This window comes from Bubalus bubalis, chromosome 23, assembly GCF_019923935.1.
Source record: "Bubalus bubalis isolate 160015118507 breed Murrah chromosome 23, NDDB_SH_1, whole genome shotgun sequence".
NCBI classification, from domain to species: Eukaryota; Metazoa; Chordata; class Mammalia; order Artiodactyla; family Bovidae; genus Bubalus; species Bubalus bubalis.
Genome location: NC_059179.1, coordinates 13,785,932 through 13,805,689, shown reverse-complemented (window position 1 = coordinate 13,805,689; position 19,758 = coordinate 13,785,932). Strand labels below are relative to the sequence as shown.

The following is a 19,758-nucleotide window of genomic DNA, read 5'->3' as shown; positions in this document are numbered from 1 at the left end:
TAAGTGAGGAGTGTGCTGGAGAGAGAGTTGCTGTTCGTCCCCATGACAGGAACAATAGAGGGCAGATTTGTGTAGGATGACAAGGGCTTAGAACTCCTACTCATAGGAATCAGTTCAGTTCAGTTCAGTCACTCAGTCGTGTCTGACTCTTTGCAACCCCATGAATCGCAGCACGCCAAGCCTCCCTGTTCATCACCAACTCCCGGAGTTCACTAAGACTCATGTCCATCGAGTCAATGATGCCATCCAGCCATCTCATCCTCTGTCGTCCCCTTCTCCTCCTGCCCCCAGTCCCTCCCAGCATCAGAGTCTTTTCCAATAAGTCAACTCTTCACATGAGGTGGCCAAAGTACCGGAGTTTCAGCTTTAGCATCATTCCCTCCAAAGAAATTCCAGGGCTGATCTCCTTCAGAATTGACTCGTTGGATCTCCTTGCAGTCCAAGGGACTCTCAAGAGTCTTCTCCAACACCATAGTTCAAAAGGATCAATTCTTCGGTGCTCAGCCTTCTTCACAGTCCAACTTTCACATCCATACATGACCACTGGAAAAACCATAGCCTTGACTAGACGGACTTTCGTTGGCAAAGTAATGTCTCTGCTTTTGAATATGCTATCTAGGTTGGTCATAACTTTCCTTCCAAGGAGTAAGCATCTTTTAATTTCATGGCTGCAGTCACCATCTGCAGTGATTTTGGAGCCCAAAACAATAAAGTCTGACACTGTTTCCCCATCTATTTCCCATGAAATGATGGGACCGGATGCCATGATTTTTGTTTTCTGAATGTTGAGCTTTAAGCCAACTTTTTCACTCTCCTCTTTCACTTTCATCAAGAGGCTTTTGAGTTCCTCTTCACTTTCTGCCATAAGGGTGGTATCATCTGCATATCTGAGGTTACTGATATTTCTCCCAGCAATCTTGATTCCAGCTTGTGTTTCTTCCAGTCCAGCGTTTCTCATGATGTACTCTGCATAGAAGTTAAATGAGCAGGGTGACAATATGCAGCCTTGACGTACTCCTTTTCGTATTTGGAACCAGTCTGTTGTTCCATGTCCAGTTCTAACTGTTGCTTCCTGACCTGCATACAGATTTCTCAAGAGGCAGATCAGATGGTCTGGTATTCCCATCTCTTGAAGAATTTTCCACAGTTTATTGTGATCCACACAGTCAAAGGCTTTGGCATAGTCAATAAAGCAGAAATAGATGTTTTTCTGGAACTCTCTTGCTTTTTCCATGATCCAGTGGATGTTGGCAATTTGATCTCTGGTTCCTCTGCCTTTTCTAAAACCAGCTTAAACATCAGGAAGTTCATGGTTCATATATTGCTGAAGCCTGGCTTGGAGAATTTTGAGCATTACTTTACTAGCGTGTGAGATGAGTGCAATTGTGCGGTAGTTTGAGCATTCTTTGGCATTGCGTTTCTTTGGGATTGGAATGAAAACTGACCTTTTCCAGTCCCTGATTCATAGGAATCAGGGAGGGACACATCAGAACTAGAGGAGGAGATAAAGACTGGTGGGAATAGAGGTATCTTGGGTCTTCCAATATTTGGGTTATCATATTGCTTCCCATCCCATCTGCTATCCACTGCCCCCATTCCCACTAAACACACATACCAAGCACTCCTGTTTTTATTTTGCATGCCAGAGAATTAAATACATGGAATTTGCTGCTTACTATCCCTGGGTTGGGAAGATCCCCTGGAGTAGGAAATGGTAACCTGCTCCAGTATTCTTGCCTGGAAAATTCCACAGAGGAGCCTAGTGGGCTGCAGTCCATGGGGTCACAAAGAGTCGGATATGACTGAGCAGAGCACATCATACAGTCACACTTCTACAAGCCCACAGGAATCAGTAAAAATAAAGCAACTGCTTAGGGAAAGAACATGGGCTAGGATTGTGAAAACACTTATTCACCCAAGGAGAAAGCCTCCACTTTCAAAGAGCTAATAACTAAGAATGTAATGACAAGTAGCTTCTCATATATTTCCACCATTACCCATGAGTACTCATCCATTTGAAGACTGTCAACTGATGTAATTATTAGCTGCTAAGAACAAGTTAGACCACTAACAAACTAGATTAACAACTTAGTTCATTACCACATTGCATGAGATTCAAATTTGTACCACAGGCCAAAGGTTCTTTATTGTCAAATCCCTTTGACAATAAAACTTGACATAAAAAACAAAGTACTTTAAACCTTATGACAAAAAAATAGTAAAAAATTTTAAATATTTGGGAAAATACTGGACTTATTTAATGAATTTGAAGACCACAAATTGTCACTAATAAGATAACTTCCTTCTCTTTTATGTTTTTACCCATGGATAAATTTCTACAACTGTATTATACTAAAAGAGAAAATAGAGTGCTTACTTTAGATAATAGATTATTCAGTTCATGGGGATGAAGCTTCACCACTTCTCCAAGTTGCTGTGCAGCAGCTTTTCTTGTAACTGGAGTAGTGCCAGTATCCAGCAAGATAAAAAGACGGTCAAGCCTAAAATAATAAAAATATAATGGTTATTCTGAAATGTTTCCTCATATATGTTTGAGTCAATAAATGTACATATTCAGCATTTATGAAGAAAGAGCTATGGCAGAGCTGTAGGAGATAAACTAATCTACTCCTAAGGAACTTGCTATGGAGGTGGAGTGAGTGGGTAAGGCAAGTACACAAATAATTAGATTATAGGGTATAATATAGGAATTGTACATGCATATACATGTCCAATAAGCACATGTCAGAAAAGGAGAAAGTGCTTTGAGAAGATGGAATGGAAGCAATAAATACTATATCCCCAACTGTATAATACTAAAAGGGCTTTCTAAAAGAAATGGTGTATGAGTTGGACCTTAATGGTAGCAAAAAAACTCAGTACTGGTGAAAGTGAGGCAGTAAAAGGGAAAAAGGGGAGAAACATATGGAAGAGGGAATAAGAAACAGCAGTAAGACAAAGGAGGCTATATTTAGAGAAGTGAGTAACACAGTCTGGTTGTAATTCGGGGTACACTTAAGAGAATAGTAGAAGATGTAGCTACAAAAGCAGCTAGACAGACCTATTGTGGACACCCTTGAATTATAGCTCAGCCATGAAAGACTCTGATCAGGAAAGACATGGGGGCTTCCCTGGTGACTCAGTGGTAAAGAACCTGCCTGCCAATGCAGGAGACAGGGGTTCCATCCCTGATCTGGCAAGATCCCACATGCTGAGGACAAACGAAGCCCATGAGCCACAACTATTGAGCCTGTGCTTTAGCGCTGGGGAGTTACAACTTCTGAGTCCACACGCTCCAACTACTGAAGCCCTTGCGCCCTACAGCCCTGGTTCCACAGCAAAGAAATCACCACCACGAGAAGCCCACGCACCACAGCAAGGAGCCTGCACACCACAGCTAGAGAGGAGCCCCTGCTCACTGCATCCACAGAAAAGCCCACTCAGAAAGGAAGACCCATCACAGCCAAAAACAAATAAAATTATTTTTAAAAAAACAAAGTCATGGGACTGGAGCTATGCTTCAGGAAGGTTAGTCTTGCAGCAGGGTGAAGCATCAAGTAAAAAGAAAACTTTTATGAGAACTTTTAGACCTGAACTACAATCATGGTTACAAGACTAGAAAGAAGTTCGGGAAAATGCTGCAGAATTACCATGGTAATGTCAAGGAAATGAAAAGATTCTAAGACTCTGAATCTTAGAAATGAAGATGTCATTAAAGAAATGGGAAGAACTAGTGGAGGAAATGTTTCTGAGGAAAGATGATGAGTTTTTTAATGGCCGGGTCAGGAAAGCTAGGGGAAAGCAAAAAGAACAGTTGGAATAGAGATCTGATGTTCAGAAGAAAGTTGAGATGAAAGGTATACAGATAAATGAGTCATTTGTATAGAAGTGACAGGATGGCAATAAGATCTCTGAGGAAACAGTTTGTAAAAGACAAACACCATTATGGGCCAGAGCCACAGCACCACGATTCAAATCCCAGTTCTGACGTTTATACAATAGATACTTTGGAATAAAATCACAATGTCTTACACCTGGAATAAGTGGGGGAAATGGAAAACTGTGTCACTTTGTTTCTGGGATACAGGAAAATCCTAAGATTTAAAAAAGAGAAAGAAACCAGTAACCACTACCAGCTGTCCATGGGTCATATAGGTCTAGCCCTTCCACCACAGTGTTAATCAGGTTCAATGAGGCAAATGGATACCACAGGTAAAGAAAGGAAGGCAGTCTCATATACAGAATAAATGGGTATTCATACAAGATGAAGGATGAAAAGGGGCAAGGTGATATTGTGCCCCAATCCTATATGAGGGGAGATTTCGAGAACAAACCTTTAAATCTCATCTAATGAGGAAGAGAAAGCAAGCAAGGTCCCAAAGTTAAGCATGAATATTAAGTATTAATAAACCGCAAAGAGGCTCATCTTTTACCTCTGGGATTATTTTTCTTTTACAAAGAGCTAAAAAATTAGAAAGCAAAGCTATAAAATCCCTTTATAACAAAATATAGGGGTCACATGAAATAAGCAGGGTCTTTTCTTCTTTTGGAGGGGGTTGTTGCTGTTTAGTCATTGAGTCCGACTCGTATAACCCTATGAACCGTAGAACTGCTGGGTTCCTCTGTCCATGGGATTTTCCACAAAGAATTCTGGAGTGGTCTTTTCCTTCTCCAGGGGATCTTCCCAACCCATGTATTGAACTCACATCTTTTCCTGCATTGGCAGGCAGATTCTCTACCAATGAGCCACCTGGGAAGCTCTTTGGAGGGGGCAGTATTTATCAAACTAGCCAGTCACTAATAAACACAAAATCATTGTAACTACTAAAAATATATATATAAAGATACACACACACACACATACATATATATACACACACACACACACACACAACTGGGCTTCCCTTGTGGCTCAGCTGGTTAAGAATCCGCCTGCAGTGCAGAAGACCTGAGTTCGATCCCTGGGTTGGGAAGATCCCCTGGAGAAGGAAAAGGCTACCCACTCCAGTATTTTGGCCTGGAGAATTCCATGGAGTGTACAGTCCATGAGGTCACAAAGAGTCAGACATGACTGAGCAACTTTCACATACATGCAACCAAAGTAAGTCTTTTTCAGTCAAGAAGGCAAAGGGTACCATGAAAACTTTTCAACTGACTCAAAATAAAACACTAAGAGGCAAGGTTCAAATTTTACAGTTAAGGGTATTATGGAGGCCATATTGTAAACAAAATATGAGGTAATTAAAGCCAGTGACATAAAGAAAAAAAGAGTAATACAACACAATTTTTGCTTCCTATATACTGAATGGCACACAGAGTGATTATAAAGAAATTAATTACGAAAAAAACACTGTGCATAGACACACCCCACCTTCTGACATAATATTTTTCCTTATCCATCCAAGGCTGCCTAAATACTTGCCTTCACCCATTTACTCTTCAGGCTTTGTGACAGGATTTGGTGAAGAATGACTCAGAGATAATGAGACAGAAGGGAGGAAAAGAATCTTCTGACAGTGGTTTTCATAAAATTCTAACACTAAGTCAGATCCCAAATCCTTTTCTCATAAAACTACCTCCCTCATACATCCCATACATAACTCTAGAATGCTCTTTGATGTATTTTCATCTTTATAACTGATTGTGATGTTAAAGCTACTGAAACTGTCTCTGAAACTTCACAACAAATATATGCCTATTGCCAGGACTGATTTTGAATGCCTCTGCTCAATGAAAAGAAATATGCAAAAAGAAAATTTAATATCTATGAACAATTTTCTATCAAGGCAAATAAATATTCATTTTAAATCTATATTCTATGCCAAGCAAAATTATCAAAAATTAAATGTTTTATTATAAAAATTATGTCTTAAGTCATATTTATGCAACAACGGACTTATATCTGTATATGATGCATGTATTCTTTATAATAATATAAACTGTATGTGTACAGTTTACATAAATCCAGGACCTTCCTACAGGAAAAGTTGCAAAATGGTAGAACTAGACTGGAAGTCAGGAGATCTTTAAAAGTATTACTTTTGTCACTTGTTAGAAGGCTTAGAGAAGAAACCCACTTAACTTCACTTAAGCTCTTATTTTACAGGGTAAAATTAGATTTAGTCATATTTCATAGCTTCACATCACTGCAACTGTTAATAGTTTTTTCCCCTCTTATATACCATGTTTGTCATATCTTTGATTTATTTGATGCAAAGTTCCTTAGATTGCACCTCTGGATGGATTTCAACTACTGGATCAGCCAAAAAGTTCATTTGAGTTTTTCTGTACCATCTTACAGAAAAACTGAAACTTTTTAACCAGCCCAATACTTCATAACTCCTTTTCAGTGATGGAGTTCCTGCTTTTGTGATGAAAAGCAAAAGCTGGCTGCAAAATGAATACTTTAAGGAAGTGACAATACTAACCGGTTTGTAAGTCTATGTATAAATAGTTAAATTGAGTTTTCCAAGTCCCCCAACCCCTGCCAATTTTCCTCAAGTCCCAATTGCCATTATCTATTCCTTAAAAATGAATGGACTGAGTAGATCCCTAGGTTATTAGAATACAAACTATCTCGTCTCACTTATTACCTTTAAGGGTCTTTATACTCATCCTTTCAATTTCAGATGAAGAGACAGTCCTTGTTTTTCTTCAAGACTTGCATAATGTCTCACCATTTTCTTGATACCATCTCCTTCTACCCTCATTCAATTATCCTTTCTCTGATATCTTACATCACTGCCTTATTAATCTACTCCCTTCTGTCTTCAAATATACAGAGGTCCATCTTTATTAAGATAAACCTCTTGACCTCCATCTTCTAAAACACTCTTTCTGCTGCCAAGCATCTTGAACAAGTGTTTTAAATCACTTCTTTTATCTTCTCACCACATACATTTTAATCCCTATAAATCAAGTTTCTATCCTTCTCTACTACTGAAATAGCACACCTGAAGGTCACCAAGGAACTTCTAAGCTCTAAAACCAATGGCTTTGTTTTTTGTAAATCCAATTTTCATGATTCTTCTGTGACATCTGATTTCAGTATGTACCCCATTCTTAAAATGCTTTCCTTCCTAAGTTTTCAGAACATTCTATTACCCTGTTCTTCTCTGATCTCTTAATTCTTTCCATGGTTTCCCTATTCTTAACACTCTTAATAAGAACATTCTCCCAAATTCAATCCTTGGCTGTCCATCTCTCATCAGTTTCTCCTGTAGGAAACTGTAATTTGTTTAAACTATAACACAGAACAAATAATCCCCAAATCTAGCCCATCTGGGAGCTCAAGTGCAAACTTTCAACTGCCTGATGAGCAAAACTCCATAAGATCTCAATGCTAAGTTTACTTCCTAGAACACCCTGTGATCAAATTATTACCTTATTCTAAAACTTTCAATGGCTCACCCTTACCTACCAGGTAGTAATCAAAAACAAGAAAGTATCTCCCAAACAAGGGCCATTTTGGTTTCCACAATTTTGTCTGTTTTTTCTACTTGGAATGTCTTCTCTTGGTCCAATTCTTCAGCTCACTCCCACCCATTCAGACTTAGTTCAAGTTCTTTACTTTCTTGACACCATCTCATGGACTACTACACAATTACATCCTCTTCTAAAATCCACAGGGATTCTCATTTTGCATAACCATTTTGGCATTTATTATGCATTTTTGTGTCTTTACATTAATTTGTCACATGTTGTCTTATGCTTATTAGGCTTCACCTTCTTCAATGATTCCTTTTGTCCCCCCCAATATTGTGCAAAGTGTCTTTGCACAGAATTCAAATATTTGTTGAGTACCTGGTATTTACTGTAATTAAAATTATAGATAAAGAAAAATTCAAGTTTCTTAGGGACAGGTTGAAGCACCATTTTTAAACAAAGAGAGTACTATATATTTTTTTGCTTCCTTTGAGAAATATCCTTAATCTGTCATAGCTATACTACACAAAAACAAGTTATAAAAATAACAGAAGTGATGCTAAAGCAACGTTTCAGTAAGTAAAAAGATGAGTACAGCAGTACTTTAGCAATCTGAACATCAGGCAGTTATGGCTGCTGCAAAGAGCATGATGAAAACAACTGGGCAGTAGGCACTGTATTCCTTCAATAATTTCTACCCTTCCTAAACCTTCCTTGAGTCCTCTGTGGACACATACTCCTGCCCAAAGACCTTCTACTCCTCTAACTTAATGCTGAATTTGCCTCACAACCACACAGTTCCTTCTGCCTCTCCTTTCTTCAAAGCCTTATACCCCAACACCATGTCATGTCACCTCCGCTCCCTCACCAGTCAACTGCCCTGAGGGTAGATCAGCTCATCCTCTCATCCAATTCCAGACCTGTCTATTCTCACCTCTCCCACCTTGTGAAAGTCAGATATGACTCCCTGAATAGAAGAATGGAGACACAAGAATGCTTCTTTGGTGCTCTTGACTCAAAGCCCCTTTTGGACTTTTTCATTCTTCTCTCCAGGATAACAGATTAGATGCCACACAAAAGGAACAACAAAGGGATAAGCAGACCGGGATCTCACAAGAGGGCAATGTGACCTATTACACCAGGATAGCCAACTATGAGGCAAGCAGGGTAAGCACGGGTCAGGACACAAAGGAAAAGACTGGTTTAATGAACAGGTAGGGGAGAGGGAAAGGGTATGAGACAGAGACAGTATTATGCTGGAGGGCAGACAGGGCCCTTGATGAAGGAGAGGTTTGAAGGAAGCCAGGTGATCAAAAGAAAAAGAAAGTTAAAAGAAGAGCTGACTGAGGAACACAGTACTTACCACAATACTTCTTTTGGCTAAAGCTTATGTAGCATAACAGCTAACAGTAAAAAAAATGCTACTCTTCATTCTCCAAAGGATAGACAAATGGAGGAAAGGAGGTAATAGATGGCAAGCGGAACAGAAGATACCAGAGACTGTAGAAGAATAAATTAAATAAAACATGGTGCAATTACATTTGACAGTATCCACTGATGATATTAAAAAACAACAATCATGGCATCTGGTCTCATCATTTCATGGCAAATAGATGGGAAAACAATGGAAACAGTGACACATTTATTTTCTTGGGCTCCAAAATCACTGCAGATGGCAACTGCAGCCATGAAATTAAAAGACGCTTGCTCCTTGCAAGAAAATCTATGACAAACCTAGACAGTGTATTAAAAAGCAGAGACATCATTTTGAAACAAAAGTCTGTATAGTCAACGCTATGGTTTTTCCAGTAGTTATGTATGGATGTGAGAGTTAGACCCTAAAGAAGGTTGAGCATCAAAGAATTGATAATTCTGAATTGTAGTGTTGGAGAAGACTCTTGAGAGTCCCTTGGACTGCAAAGATCAAACCAGTCAATCCTAAAGGAAATCAGTCCTGAATATTCATTGGAAGGACTGATGTTGAAACTGAAGCTCCAATACTTTGGCCACCTGATGCAAAGAGCCAACTCATTAGAAAACACCCTGATGCTGAGAAAGATTGAAGGCAGGAGGAGAAGGGGACAAAAGAGGACAAGATGGTTGGATGGCATCACCGAGCAATGGACATAAGTTTGAGCAAGCTCAGGGAGATGGTGAAGGACAGGGAAGCCTGGCATGGTGCAGTCCATGGGGTCACAAAGAATCGGACAAGACTGAGCAACTGAACAACAACAATTGGTTATGAATCTATTGATGATGATAATCTGGCCCATTTTCAATTGGATTTTACTTCAGAGAAATAACTATAAAAGACATGATCCATGTTTATTTTATAAACCTGTGATTTCAGAAAACTGCTCTAAAGACTGCCTAGAGGGAAGAGGGGAATGAGAAGATAGGTGTGTGGGATTAACAGATACAAACTACTATGCTGCTGCTGCTGCTAAGTTGCCTCAGTTGTGTCCGACTCTGTGCGACCCCATAGACGGCAGCCCACCAGGCTCCCCCATCCCTGGGATTCTCCAGGCAAGAACACTGGAGTGGGTTGCCATTTCCTTCTCCAATGCATGAAAGTGAAAAGTGAAAGTGAAGTCGCTCAGTCGTGTCCGACTCCTAGCGACCCCATGGACTACAGCCTACAGTCCACGAGGCTCCTCCGTCCATGGGATTTTCCAGGCAAGAGTACTGGAGTGGGGTGCCATTGCTTTCTCCAAAAATTAATTATACTTCAAATTAAAACAGAAAATGTGGTTTAAAAAAACTGGCTGTTAGAAAAAGGAAAGTACATTGAGTTTGTAGAGGTTATGCTGGCAACTATAATTTAACTTCTCTTCAGCTGTTTGTATTATCATAATTCAAAAAGAATATAAAAAGAAATAATATGCATGCTGAACTATAAAAATGTCCTAGACTACTACTTCAACACCAATAAACAAATATATATTGCATTTCCGCTATTTGAGGATGGAAAAAGAAAGTGTTTAAAATATAACTTTTGCAATCTATTTCCAATCTCAGTATTCTCTGAATAAATTTAATCACTCTAAAAAAATTATGGAAGGTCAACTGAAATAATACATCAGAGATGGCTTTGTAATTGTAAGTAAAAGGGAATCATCAGTCAAGTTTGTCCATTTTGTCATGCATTTTTTACATTTACTATGTGAGGCTTTTCTTTTCTGTGTTACTTAGGGAATAAGAACATAAATATCTGGTATCAACACTGTGCTTAGTCCTACATAACATTATTAAGCAAGCAAGTTATGATCAAAAGAAATGTCTTTTAAGAAATTGCCTAGACTTATGTTTTAAAATGTATGCCTTCAAGTTCCTACTGTGGGTTATTTGAAACTATGTTAATGCTAGAAGAAAGTAGATTAATTTGAAATGCCACAAAGAACACTGAGAACAGACATGAAGAAGTGAAACAACACCAAAGCCAGATGCGAGGGCAGGTGTGTGTTATTTACATTCCCGCCCCCCCACGGCCCCACCCCAGTACAGGAACTCCATGAGAATGGGAAATCCATTTTTATTCTCTGCTGTATCTCCAGCACCTGGAACACAGAAAGCACTCTGTAAATACTTGTTAAATGAGTGCTGAAAAGGACAGCCAAGGTGCGTTATTTCCTTCAGGACACTTTTTTTCCCCTAACCTCTGCCTCTTGTATGACTTTATCTTAAACATAAAAATCTAGATTTTTCAGGGGAAAAAAAATGTTTAGTGGATTAAAACTTCATTTGAAAGTGCACATTTTAAAATGGTTAAAATGGTGAATTATTAGGTGGATACTACTTTGAGAAACAGACTAAAGAAACAGGGAGGAATTTAACCAAAGGGATTAAAATGGAGACACTTATGTAATGCCTCCTCTACCTTTTCTAGCTTTTGGTCCCCATTTTTAAAGTACAAAATATTCAATATATTACAATTTACAACAGTGTCTTCTGTCAATCTCATAATGGATAGAAATTAGTAATAATGGAGGAATAGGCCTAACAAACAAAAAACACCTGTGCTCTCCCACAGGTAAGATCATTTTCCCTGTCAAGAGCAAGGACCCCCCACATGAAGAAACTTCCCTTTACTGTGCAGAAAAGGTCACTGAAACAATGTTTCTCTGAAGCATCAGCAGTGCTGACAAAGCATTAACACAACACAGCAAAGTTCTGCTCACATGTAGCAATTTGTTTCTTCCATAAGAGGGTATGTTCAGAATCTTTTCTGAACACAGCATCATTTTTAAACTCCAAAGATGTGCGTCACAGACTTAAGGTATGGCTTCTAAAACAGTCAAGTTGTAACTATTAGACATGACCTTTATAGCAAAGATCACTGATGGAAAATTCTGTAAATTATATTTTTACATTCTCTGTATATGATCAAGGAAACACTAAATTCATAATAGCTAATCGATGCATAACAACAACCAACTGTGGTATAAACAGGCAAAGGTATCAAAAATAATCTTTTAAAAAATTAAGCTGTGGAACCCAACATTGTTACAGATTCACCCACCACCTTCTGTAATGAACATAACTTTTAACAATACCTCTAACATTACCTTTACTGTTGGTGGCTCAGCTTCAATTAGTGACAGATGATACAGGGAGAAAGGCTTACAAAACAACACAGTATTCAAATATTTAATAATTATGATTTAAATTGCTTGCAAACAACACTGAAAGCCTGTAATATATACTAATTTGTTGGGTTTTTTTTTTTTTTTTTTTTTTTGCTGAGATTGACGTTATCAGAGCAAGTCAAGTAGCTAGTGAGTGAGTCTGGCTGACTTTCCAGCATTCACTTATTAAGGGCAACATTGTTCTTTCACATGTGTATACTCTTTTACTAGGGGTCTAAAAGAGTCATACATTTTTAGTAGTATTTCACTGCATTTTATGGGAGAACTTCAAATGCTATCATTGTATTTGCAATTTTAGAGTCACAAAGATTTGTAGGGTTTTTTGAGGGGTGGGGTAGGTGTTTGTGGCAAGATTTAACTCACCCATAGGGGATCAAGAGTTGACCATACATTTTACCATTTGCTACATTCTTATAATTCAAAGTACTACATTAAAACTAAGCCTTTATAAAGGCTATGTGTGGGACTTCCCTGGTGGTCCAGCAGTTATGAATCTGACTGCCAATACTGAGGACACGAGTTCCATCTTGGGTCTGGGAAGATTCCAGATACCTTGGAGCCATCTAAGCACGTGGGCCGCAACAAGAGAAGCCACTGCAATAAGAAGCCTGCACACCACAACTAGAGAAAGGCTGCTTGCAGCAACGAAGATCCTATGCAGCCAAAAACAAAATGAATAATAATTTTTAAAAAACTAAGTGGAGTCTAAAAATTTTGAGTACAGAAAATGCAGTTACATTATATCCAATTTGCATTATAAAAGACCATGCTATCACAGAATTGTACTAGACTATAAATTTATAAAACTAGTTCTGACAATATTTATTGTTTTTTAAATTATAATTCTGGTCAATATTCAAAACTATAATGAAAGTTTTTCTCTCTTAGGGAAATCTGTAAAACTCAGAAGCACTTCCTGAAAAACACCAGAAATACTCTACAAAAGTTACAGAAAAATCATGACAGGAATTAAACAAGAAAACAATCACCCATTTTTTAAAAAGTGTATTGAGCACCTATGAGAAAAGGCACTCTCCTGGGGAAAGAAGGAGTAAAGACATTCACTTCTCTCACAGAGCTAATGTTAAGTCAAGCAAGAAAGCGAACAATTAAACAATCACAAAGTATGATAAATATGACTGGCAAGACAGTATCTCACCAGCTGAGATGAAGTAATACCAGAGAAGGCTTCCCAAAGTGACACATGTATAGGCTTAGGGTTTAGATCTAAAAACTAAGGTTGGGTAGGAGGAGAAGGTAGGAATTAATGTTCCAGAGATTAAGATAGGAATTAATGTTTTAGAGACTAGGAGGTGAAAAAGAACAAAGATTCAGATTGAAGAGGGAGAGAGAGAGAGACTCAAACAACTTGACAAGATAACGCTTAAAATGGTAAAGCAGGAACCAGATCACAAATGATCTGGTAAGATGTGTTTGTTACAAAATCTGTCCTTTATCTTAAGGCAACAGAAAACGAAAAGGTTTTAAACAGAAAAAAAAAAAAAAAGGCTACATTAAAATTAACATTAGCAAAGAAGCAAAGAATAAATTAGAAAGAGACACCAATGGAGGCAGGAAGAGCAGAATGGCTGCTGTGACAGGTGTCTTGGATTAGAGATGATGGTGGTATGGAGTAGGACTCTGATAAATGGCGTGGGAAGAAAAGATTGGCCAGAGAAGATTAGAAAGGTAGAACTGACAAGATTGGATCTGGGGACTGGCTAGACTGGGGGAAAGGAAGGGAGGGCAAAGTCAAATATTATTCCTGGATCTTTGGATCTGGATTTCTGAACTTAACATTTCCCTCCTATTGGAAATATTTAAAGGTTATAAAAACATTACCATTTCTTTTCAGTCACACACTGATACAAACAGTGCAAAAAATATTTTAGATTTGATTCTCGCAAATGATTTTTATCTCTTCAACCATTTTCAACCTATTCTACAATAAAATATGAAAATGAGTCTGTATGTATATGTGGTTATTCATGTCCGACTCTTTGCGACCCATGGACTATTGTCCGCCAGGCACCTTGTATCCATGGGGATTCTGCAGGCAAGAATACTGGAATGCATTGCCATGCCCTCTTCCAGAGGATCTTCTCAACTCAGGGATCAAACCCAGGTCTCCTGCATTGTAAGCAGACTCTTTACTGTCTGAGCCATGAGGGAAGCTCAAATGAGTCTGTATTTCACACCAAGAAGAGAAAGGAAATTTAGTTCATAAACGTGTGCTCAGTGCATGGCAAAGGTCAGTTTAAAATTAAAGTCCGTTATTCAAAGTGAATCCTCTTATGAAAAAGTCAAGGACTGGTAGTATTCCCAAATCAGAAAGTGTCTCAAAAGTGTTTTCCATGAACCTACTGTATTATCAAAATAAGCCCAGGACTAGCTCTTTTATAAAACCATGACAAGTTTTCTTTTTAAAGTAGAATTTAACAGAATTCTGGCAAGCTAAATTAAAAAGATCTACAGAAAAAAAGAGCACCACCCTTTGAAATCCAATGTCAAGTACAAAAAGCAGCTGCTTTGAAAACTCATTTCATTCAGAAATGTAGGTGCCCTAAACTTCTGTAAATAGATTTGCATTAGTCAAGCAGATTAGGTGCTCTTTAAACTTTCATTTTTTTCTCTATTTTATACATCACAAAATAAGAATTTCCTCACACTGAATGGAATCAAATAATCTATGAAATAAAAATTAGATGCCCCCTATTACAGGTACCTCACAACCCCTCACACTCAACTGTATTGGGTTTCTCCCACACACTTTCTCATCAGTTATCTAGGGAATCTATGAGGTATGGGTTATCCTTTTGCTTGCAAAATAGGAATCTGTTCAATTAACTCTGAAAAATGAACAAAAACTATGTTTTCTGAACTGTCATCATTTTTCCCTTTCAGTCTATATGGTAGAAGGACCCATTTCTCATGAAAACTAACAAACTTGGTGAACCCTTCTGTCTTCTATCAGAGGGGCTACCCCCTACTTACACGTATCAATGTCCACTAACGTCAAGGTTCTGACAAAATGTACTCCCCACCCCAGTCTCTCATATTGGAGAAAAAGACTTTCCTGCTACCCATACAAAGAAATGTCTTGCTGGTCTCCCTATAGTCTCCTATACTTTCCTAACGAGGGGCCATCACTTTAAAATAATTTAAGATTCGTGATACATCTTTCACGCCTTGGTTAAAGAAGATGATACTAATACAATAATTTGCTAAAGATTACAAAGCTGACGACTGAATGTGTACTGCCAAACAAAACGAAAAATTATAATGTAAGAAAGAAGCACTCAGGAAAAACATATCCCTAGAGCCGTAAACACAAATTTTAACATAATTAGAAGGTCACTTAGATAACTGTAACTCAAAGTCTCCCCGACTTCGTCAGTTACTACCAAGTTTTCCCGTGAAATGGAGGTTAGGGATCGGCCTTAGAATACTAAGAAAGCGAAAAGATTCTCCTAGCACTGAAAGAGGGAAGAGAAACCAGAGAACAGAAACATGGTGAGGAAAGAGAAAAACTAGCTCTAACGTGCCAAACGGTCTATTCAGCAAGAAAAAGACATTCCTCCACGGGTTACTTACGTGGAGTAACCCGAGTCCAAAGCCCCGCTGACTGAGGGGCGAACTGCGGAGTCTAGGCAGGAAGGAGCCCGAGCCCAGTGACAATGGGAACCTCCTGTTAGCTCTGGAGGAATTAGACCCACCTGGAGACCGCCATGGCCGGGCGCCGGCGGTTCGGAGCTCCCCGCGAGCGACGAGCCGCGCAGCCGAGGCGCTAGTTTCCAGAGAGCTGAGCGACGCAGGCCCAGGCCGCGGAACAGAGGGGAGCGGCCGGTGCGGCGCGGAACGTCCCGGCGCGGGCCCTCGGGCATCTGCCCTGCCGCCTACCCGAGCTCTTCCCCGCCGCGGCCCGGAAGCAGGGGGTCTCAGACAGCGGCGGAGGCGGCAGTGCTCCGACCCGCACGACTTCAAACCGGGGGCCCCCAGCCCCGCTCTTTGCTGACGCAGGCGTCGGCACGCCGGACTGAGCGTCAGCGCGCCGGAAGTGACGTCAGCTCACCGCGTGGTGCTCCGCTCTGCTGTTGAGCCGAAGGAGTACGAGCTGCTGCGGCCTGGCGGCACGAGCTGCCAAAAGGCTGTTTGTGCTCTTCCGGAGGGGGTCGTTAAGTCTTCAAGGACTTCATTTTTATAGAAAGAAAAAAGTCGATCTAGCCGAGACTCTCAGAGTTCAAAACCTTTACTTCTACTTCTTCATCGCCCCGATTCTCATCTCACCAGACTGCTCGTAGAGAAAACAGAATCCACAGGTCCATAAGATGCTCTAGTCCAGATGGCGATCGATCCCAGTGGGAGGGTGAAATCCACAAAGGTGTGCAACGGCAGTGAAGACACGGCTCAAATGTTTGCCATGTAACCGCCGTATGTTCTGCATAGGTATTAGAGGGAAGAACTGCCAACCATTTTGCAAAGTTTGGTATCTTAATTGTTTAGGTTGTTGGTAACATCATTTTCTCAACCGTGTTTGAGAACTGTCAGCCGTTTGTGTCTTTTTTGCTGTGTAGCTAGCTGTTCAGTCTCTTAATTTGTTAGGTTTTCAAACGTTCTCTGTCACCTAGTGCATGCCCTTATCACCTTAAACTTGATTTTTATGATAGTAGTCAAAGTAATATTTCTCCAGCTTCTTCAATTGAGCCCATCTTAAAGGTCTCCAGCAGATGAATCTTCAAGAAACACTGCTTTCATCGAGTCACTCCTCTGCTTATAAAACTTGTCCATTGGCTTGTCATTACCTGAAAGAAGCTTTGCCTCAGCCCCTGAGTCTTTTTCATCCATAAAATAAAGACTAATGAGAAGTACTATAGAAATAAAATGAGGTCATGCGGCTAGAAGAGCTTCCAAGAGTTTATAAAGTGTAAAGGGAAAGAAATTTAAAAACCTATGTGCTATACATTTGGCATGCATTATCTCATATAATTTGTAGGCTAATCCTGTAAAGTAAGTTTTAATCTTCATTTTATAGGTTAGAAAACTAAGCTCAGGAAGATTAAGAAATTTGCCCAAGAGCCAAGCTACTAGTAATATATACTGTTCATTCTTAAACAAATACTAATTTGGCCCCTGTTCTATGCCAAACACTGTTAGGCACTATTTATACTATTAGGCAAAAACTGATGTTTAAATGCCTTCATATTTCACCAGCTCCTCCCACCTGCCTTCTCAGTTCATCTACCACCACTGAAACTAACAAGCAGGTACATTTACTGATCATACACTACATTAATTTATTCAGCCAAAATTAAGTACCTACCACATGCTAAACTCTATACTAGAGATTAGGACTTCACAAGAAACCAAAACAGATAAGGTGCCCACTGTAGTTGAACTTACATTCTAATGGAAGGAAAGAGAGTGAACAAGTAAATGAGAAAATATCATGTTTATATGCTATGTAAAACAGAATGATAGGATAGAGAGCATGATTAGAGACTCCAAACTGGGTAATTAGGGAAAAACCAAGGAGGAGCTTAATCTGAGGCCTGACTAACAGGAGGGAGTCTTCCAGGTAGGGGATACACCTCAGGTAAAAACCTAAAAGAAGCTGGCTATCTTGGAGAACAAGATGGGAGAGGTAGAAAGGCGCCATTGTAAGGAATTTGGATTTTTGTCTAGCAGTAGTGAAGTAGGAGGTAGAAAGGCCCAGGTTAGACATTTACAACTGGCCTCCTGTTTGCATCTCATGGGATACGAAGAAGTGGGTTTCAGACTGGATACTTAAAACTAGCCTCTTCTTTACATTTCCTGAGACAAGATAGAGGGGCTCTAGTTGAGGAATTTACAATCAGCCTCTTCTTTGCTCTCCAAAATGGAAGTAACAACAGAAACAGGATAAATAACCAGTCTTTCTCTCTTGTAAATACCTCAAGGTAATAGTCGTGGCAATTAAAGTGAAGTGAAGTAGCTCAGTCGTGTCCTACTCTTTGCGACCCCATGGACTGTAGCACACCAGGCTCCTCCCTCCATGGGATTCTCCAGGCAAGAGTACTGGAGTGGGTTGCCATTTCCTTCTCCAGGGCATCTTCCTGACCCAGGGGTCGAACCCGGGTCTCCCACATTCCAGGCAGATGCTTTAACCTCTGAGCCAAGTCGTGGCAATAGTCAAGGTAATAATCATGGCAAGGACAGTTCAGTTCAGTCGCTCAGTTGTGTCCAACTCTGTGACCCCATGGACTGCAGCAAGCCAGGCTTCCGTGTCCATCAACACCTCCCGGAGCTTGCTCAAACTCACGTCCCTCGAGTTGGTGATGCCATTCAACCATCTCATCCTCTGTCGTCCCCTTCTCCTCCTGCCTTCAATCTTTCCCAGCATCAGGGTCTTTTCCAAGGAGTCAGTTCTTCACATCAAGTGGCCAAAGTACTGGAACTTTAGCTTCAGCAACAGTCCTTCCAATGAATATTCAGAACTGATTTCCTTCAGGATTGACTGGTTTGATCTTGCAGTCCAAGGGACTCTCAAGAGTCTTCTCCAACACCACAGTTCAAAAGCCTCAATTCTTTGGTGCTCGGCTTTCTTTATAGTCCAACTCTCACATCCATACATGACTATTGGAAAAACCGTAGCTTTGACTATATGGACCTTTGTCAGCAAAGTAATTTCTCTGCTTTTTAGTATGCTGTCTAGGTTAGTCAGCCTTCTTCGAAGGAGCAAGCGTCTTTTAATTTCATGGATCAGTCACCATCTGCAGTGATTTTGAAGTCCAAGAAAATAAAGTCTGTCACTGTTTCCATTGTTTCCCCATTTGCCATGAAGTGATGGGACTGGATGCCATGATCTTAGTTTTTTGTTGTTTTAAGCCAGCTTTTTCACTCTCCTCTTTAACTTTCATCAAGAGGCTCTTTAGTTCTTTGCTTTCTGCCCTAAGGGTTGTGTCATCTGCATATCTGAGGTTATTGATATTTCTGGCAATCTTGATTCCAGCTTGTGCTTCATTCAGCCCATGGCAAGGACAAACAAGGACAAAACCCTGTTTGAGTAAAGGATTAAGGGATCTCCATTCCCCTATTTTGGGGACAAGGGAGACACTACATATGTGCAGAAAGGCTCACTGGGGTCAAAAGTCAGGGGATAATTCCAGGCCATAATGAGTCTTGCTCCTCCCAGAAGCCTACACTTTGAGGACCATCTTGGTTGAGGGGTGCGTGCACACCTCAGGGGAAGGTCCTGAGACAGATTAACCCATGGGGGGTGGGGGAACAAAGCAAGATGATTGGCCTGAAGGAAGACAAAGACCTGGAAAACTGTCCCCTAAAGGATTTAAACTTCCCAAAGGCACGAATCTGAGTTTGCCCATACATTTCTTTTCAAATAAACTTTTTACTTACTCTTTATCTTCTTCTGCCTTCTTGCCTGAATTCATTCTTTATTAGGCAGGCAAGGACTAGGGGCTCTAGCCCTAACTGCTGGCCCCTGTGGTCCAGTGGTTAGGACTCCCAGTCTGGGAAACTAAGATCTTGCTTCCAGCTACTGCGCGCTCAAGTTGCCAATTACTGCTGCATGCATTTGAAATCAATAGAAGTCATAGGAGGGTTTTAAGCATGGGAGTAAAATGATCTAATACGCATTAAAAAAAAAACCCTTACTCTTTAATATCCAAGAGGTAATTAGATACGATATGTA

General features: G+C 40.0%; 2 protein-coding genes across 5 annotated transcripts in view; one reads left to right on the top strand and one right to left on the bottom strand.

Moving 5' to 3' along the window:
• Positions 1 to 16,878, bottom strand: part of BTAF1 (B-TFIID TATA-box binding protein associated factor 1) — an 88,463-nt gene extending 71,585 nt beyond the window's left edge. The window contains exons 1-2 of one of the 4 annotated variants that reach the window (XM_044935419.1): positions 15,666 to 16,162; positions 2,378 to 2,501 (exon numbers count right to left, since the gene is read on the bottom strand). In XM_044935419.1, the coding sequence (XP_044791354.1) occupies positions 2,378 to 2,501; positions 15,666 to 15,955 (414 nt within the window). In that variant the 5' untranslated portion in view covers positions 15,956 to 16,162. Of the gene's footprint in view, positions 1 to 2,377; positions 2,502 to 15,665 lie in introns of all 4 variants that reach the window. The other 3 variants (XM_044935420.1, XM_025274157.2, XR_006548105.2) reach the window with 3 other exon arrangements.
• Positions 1 to 19,758, top strand: part of FGFBP3 (fibroblast growth factor binding protein 3) — a 139,960-nt gene that overhangs the window by 105,352 nt on the left and 14,850 nt on the right. The window lies entirely within an intron of this gene.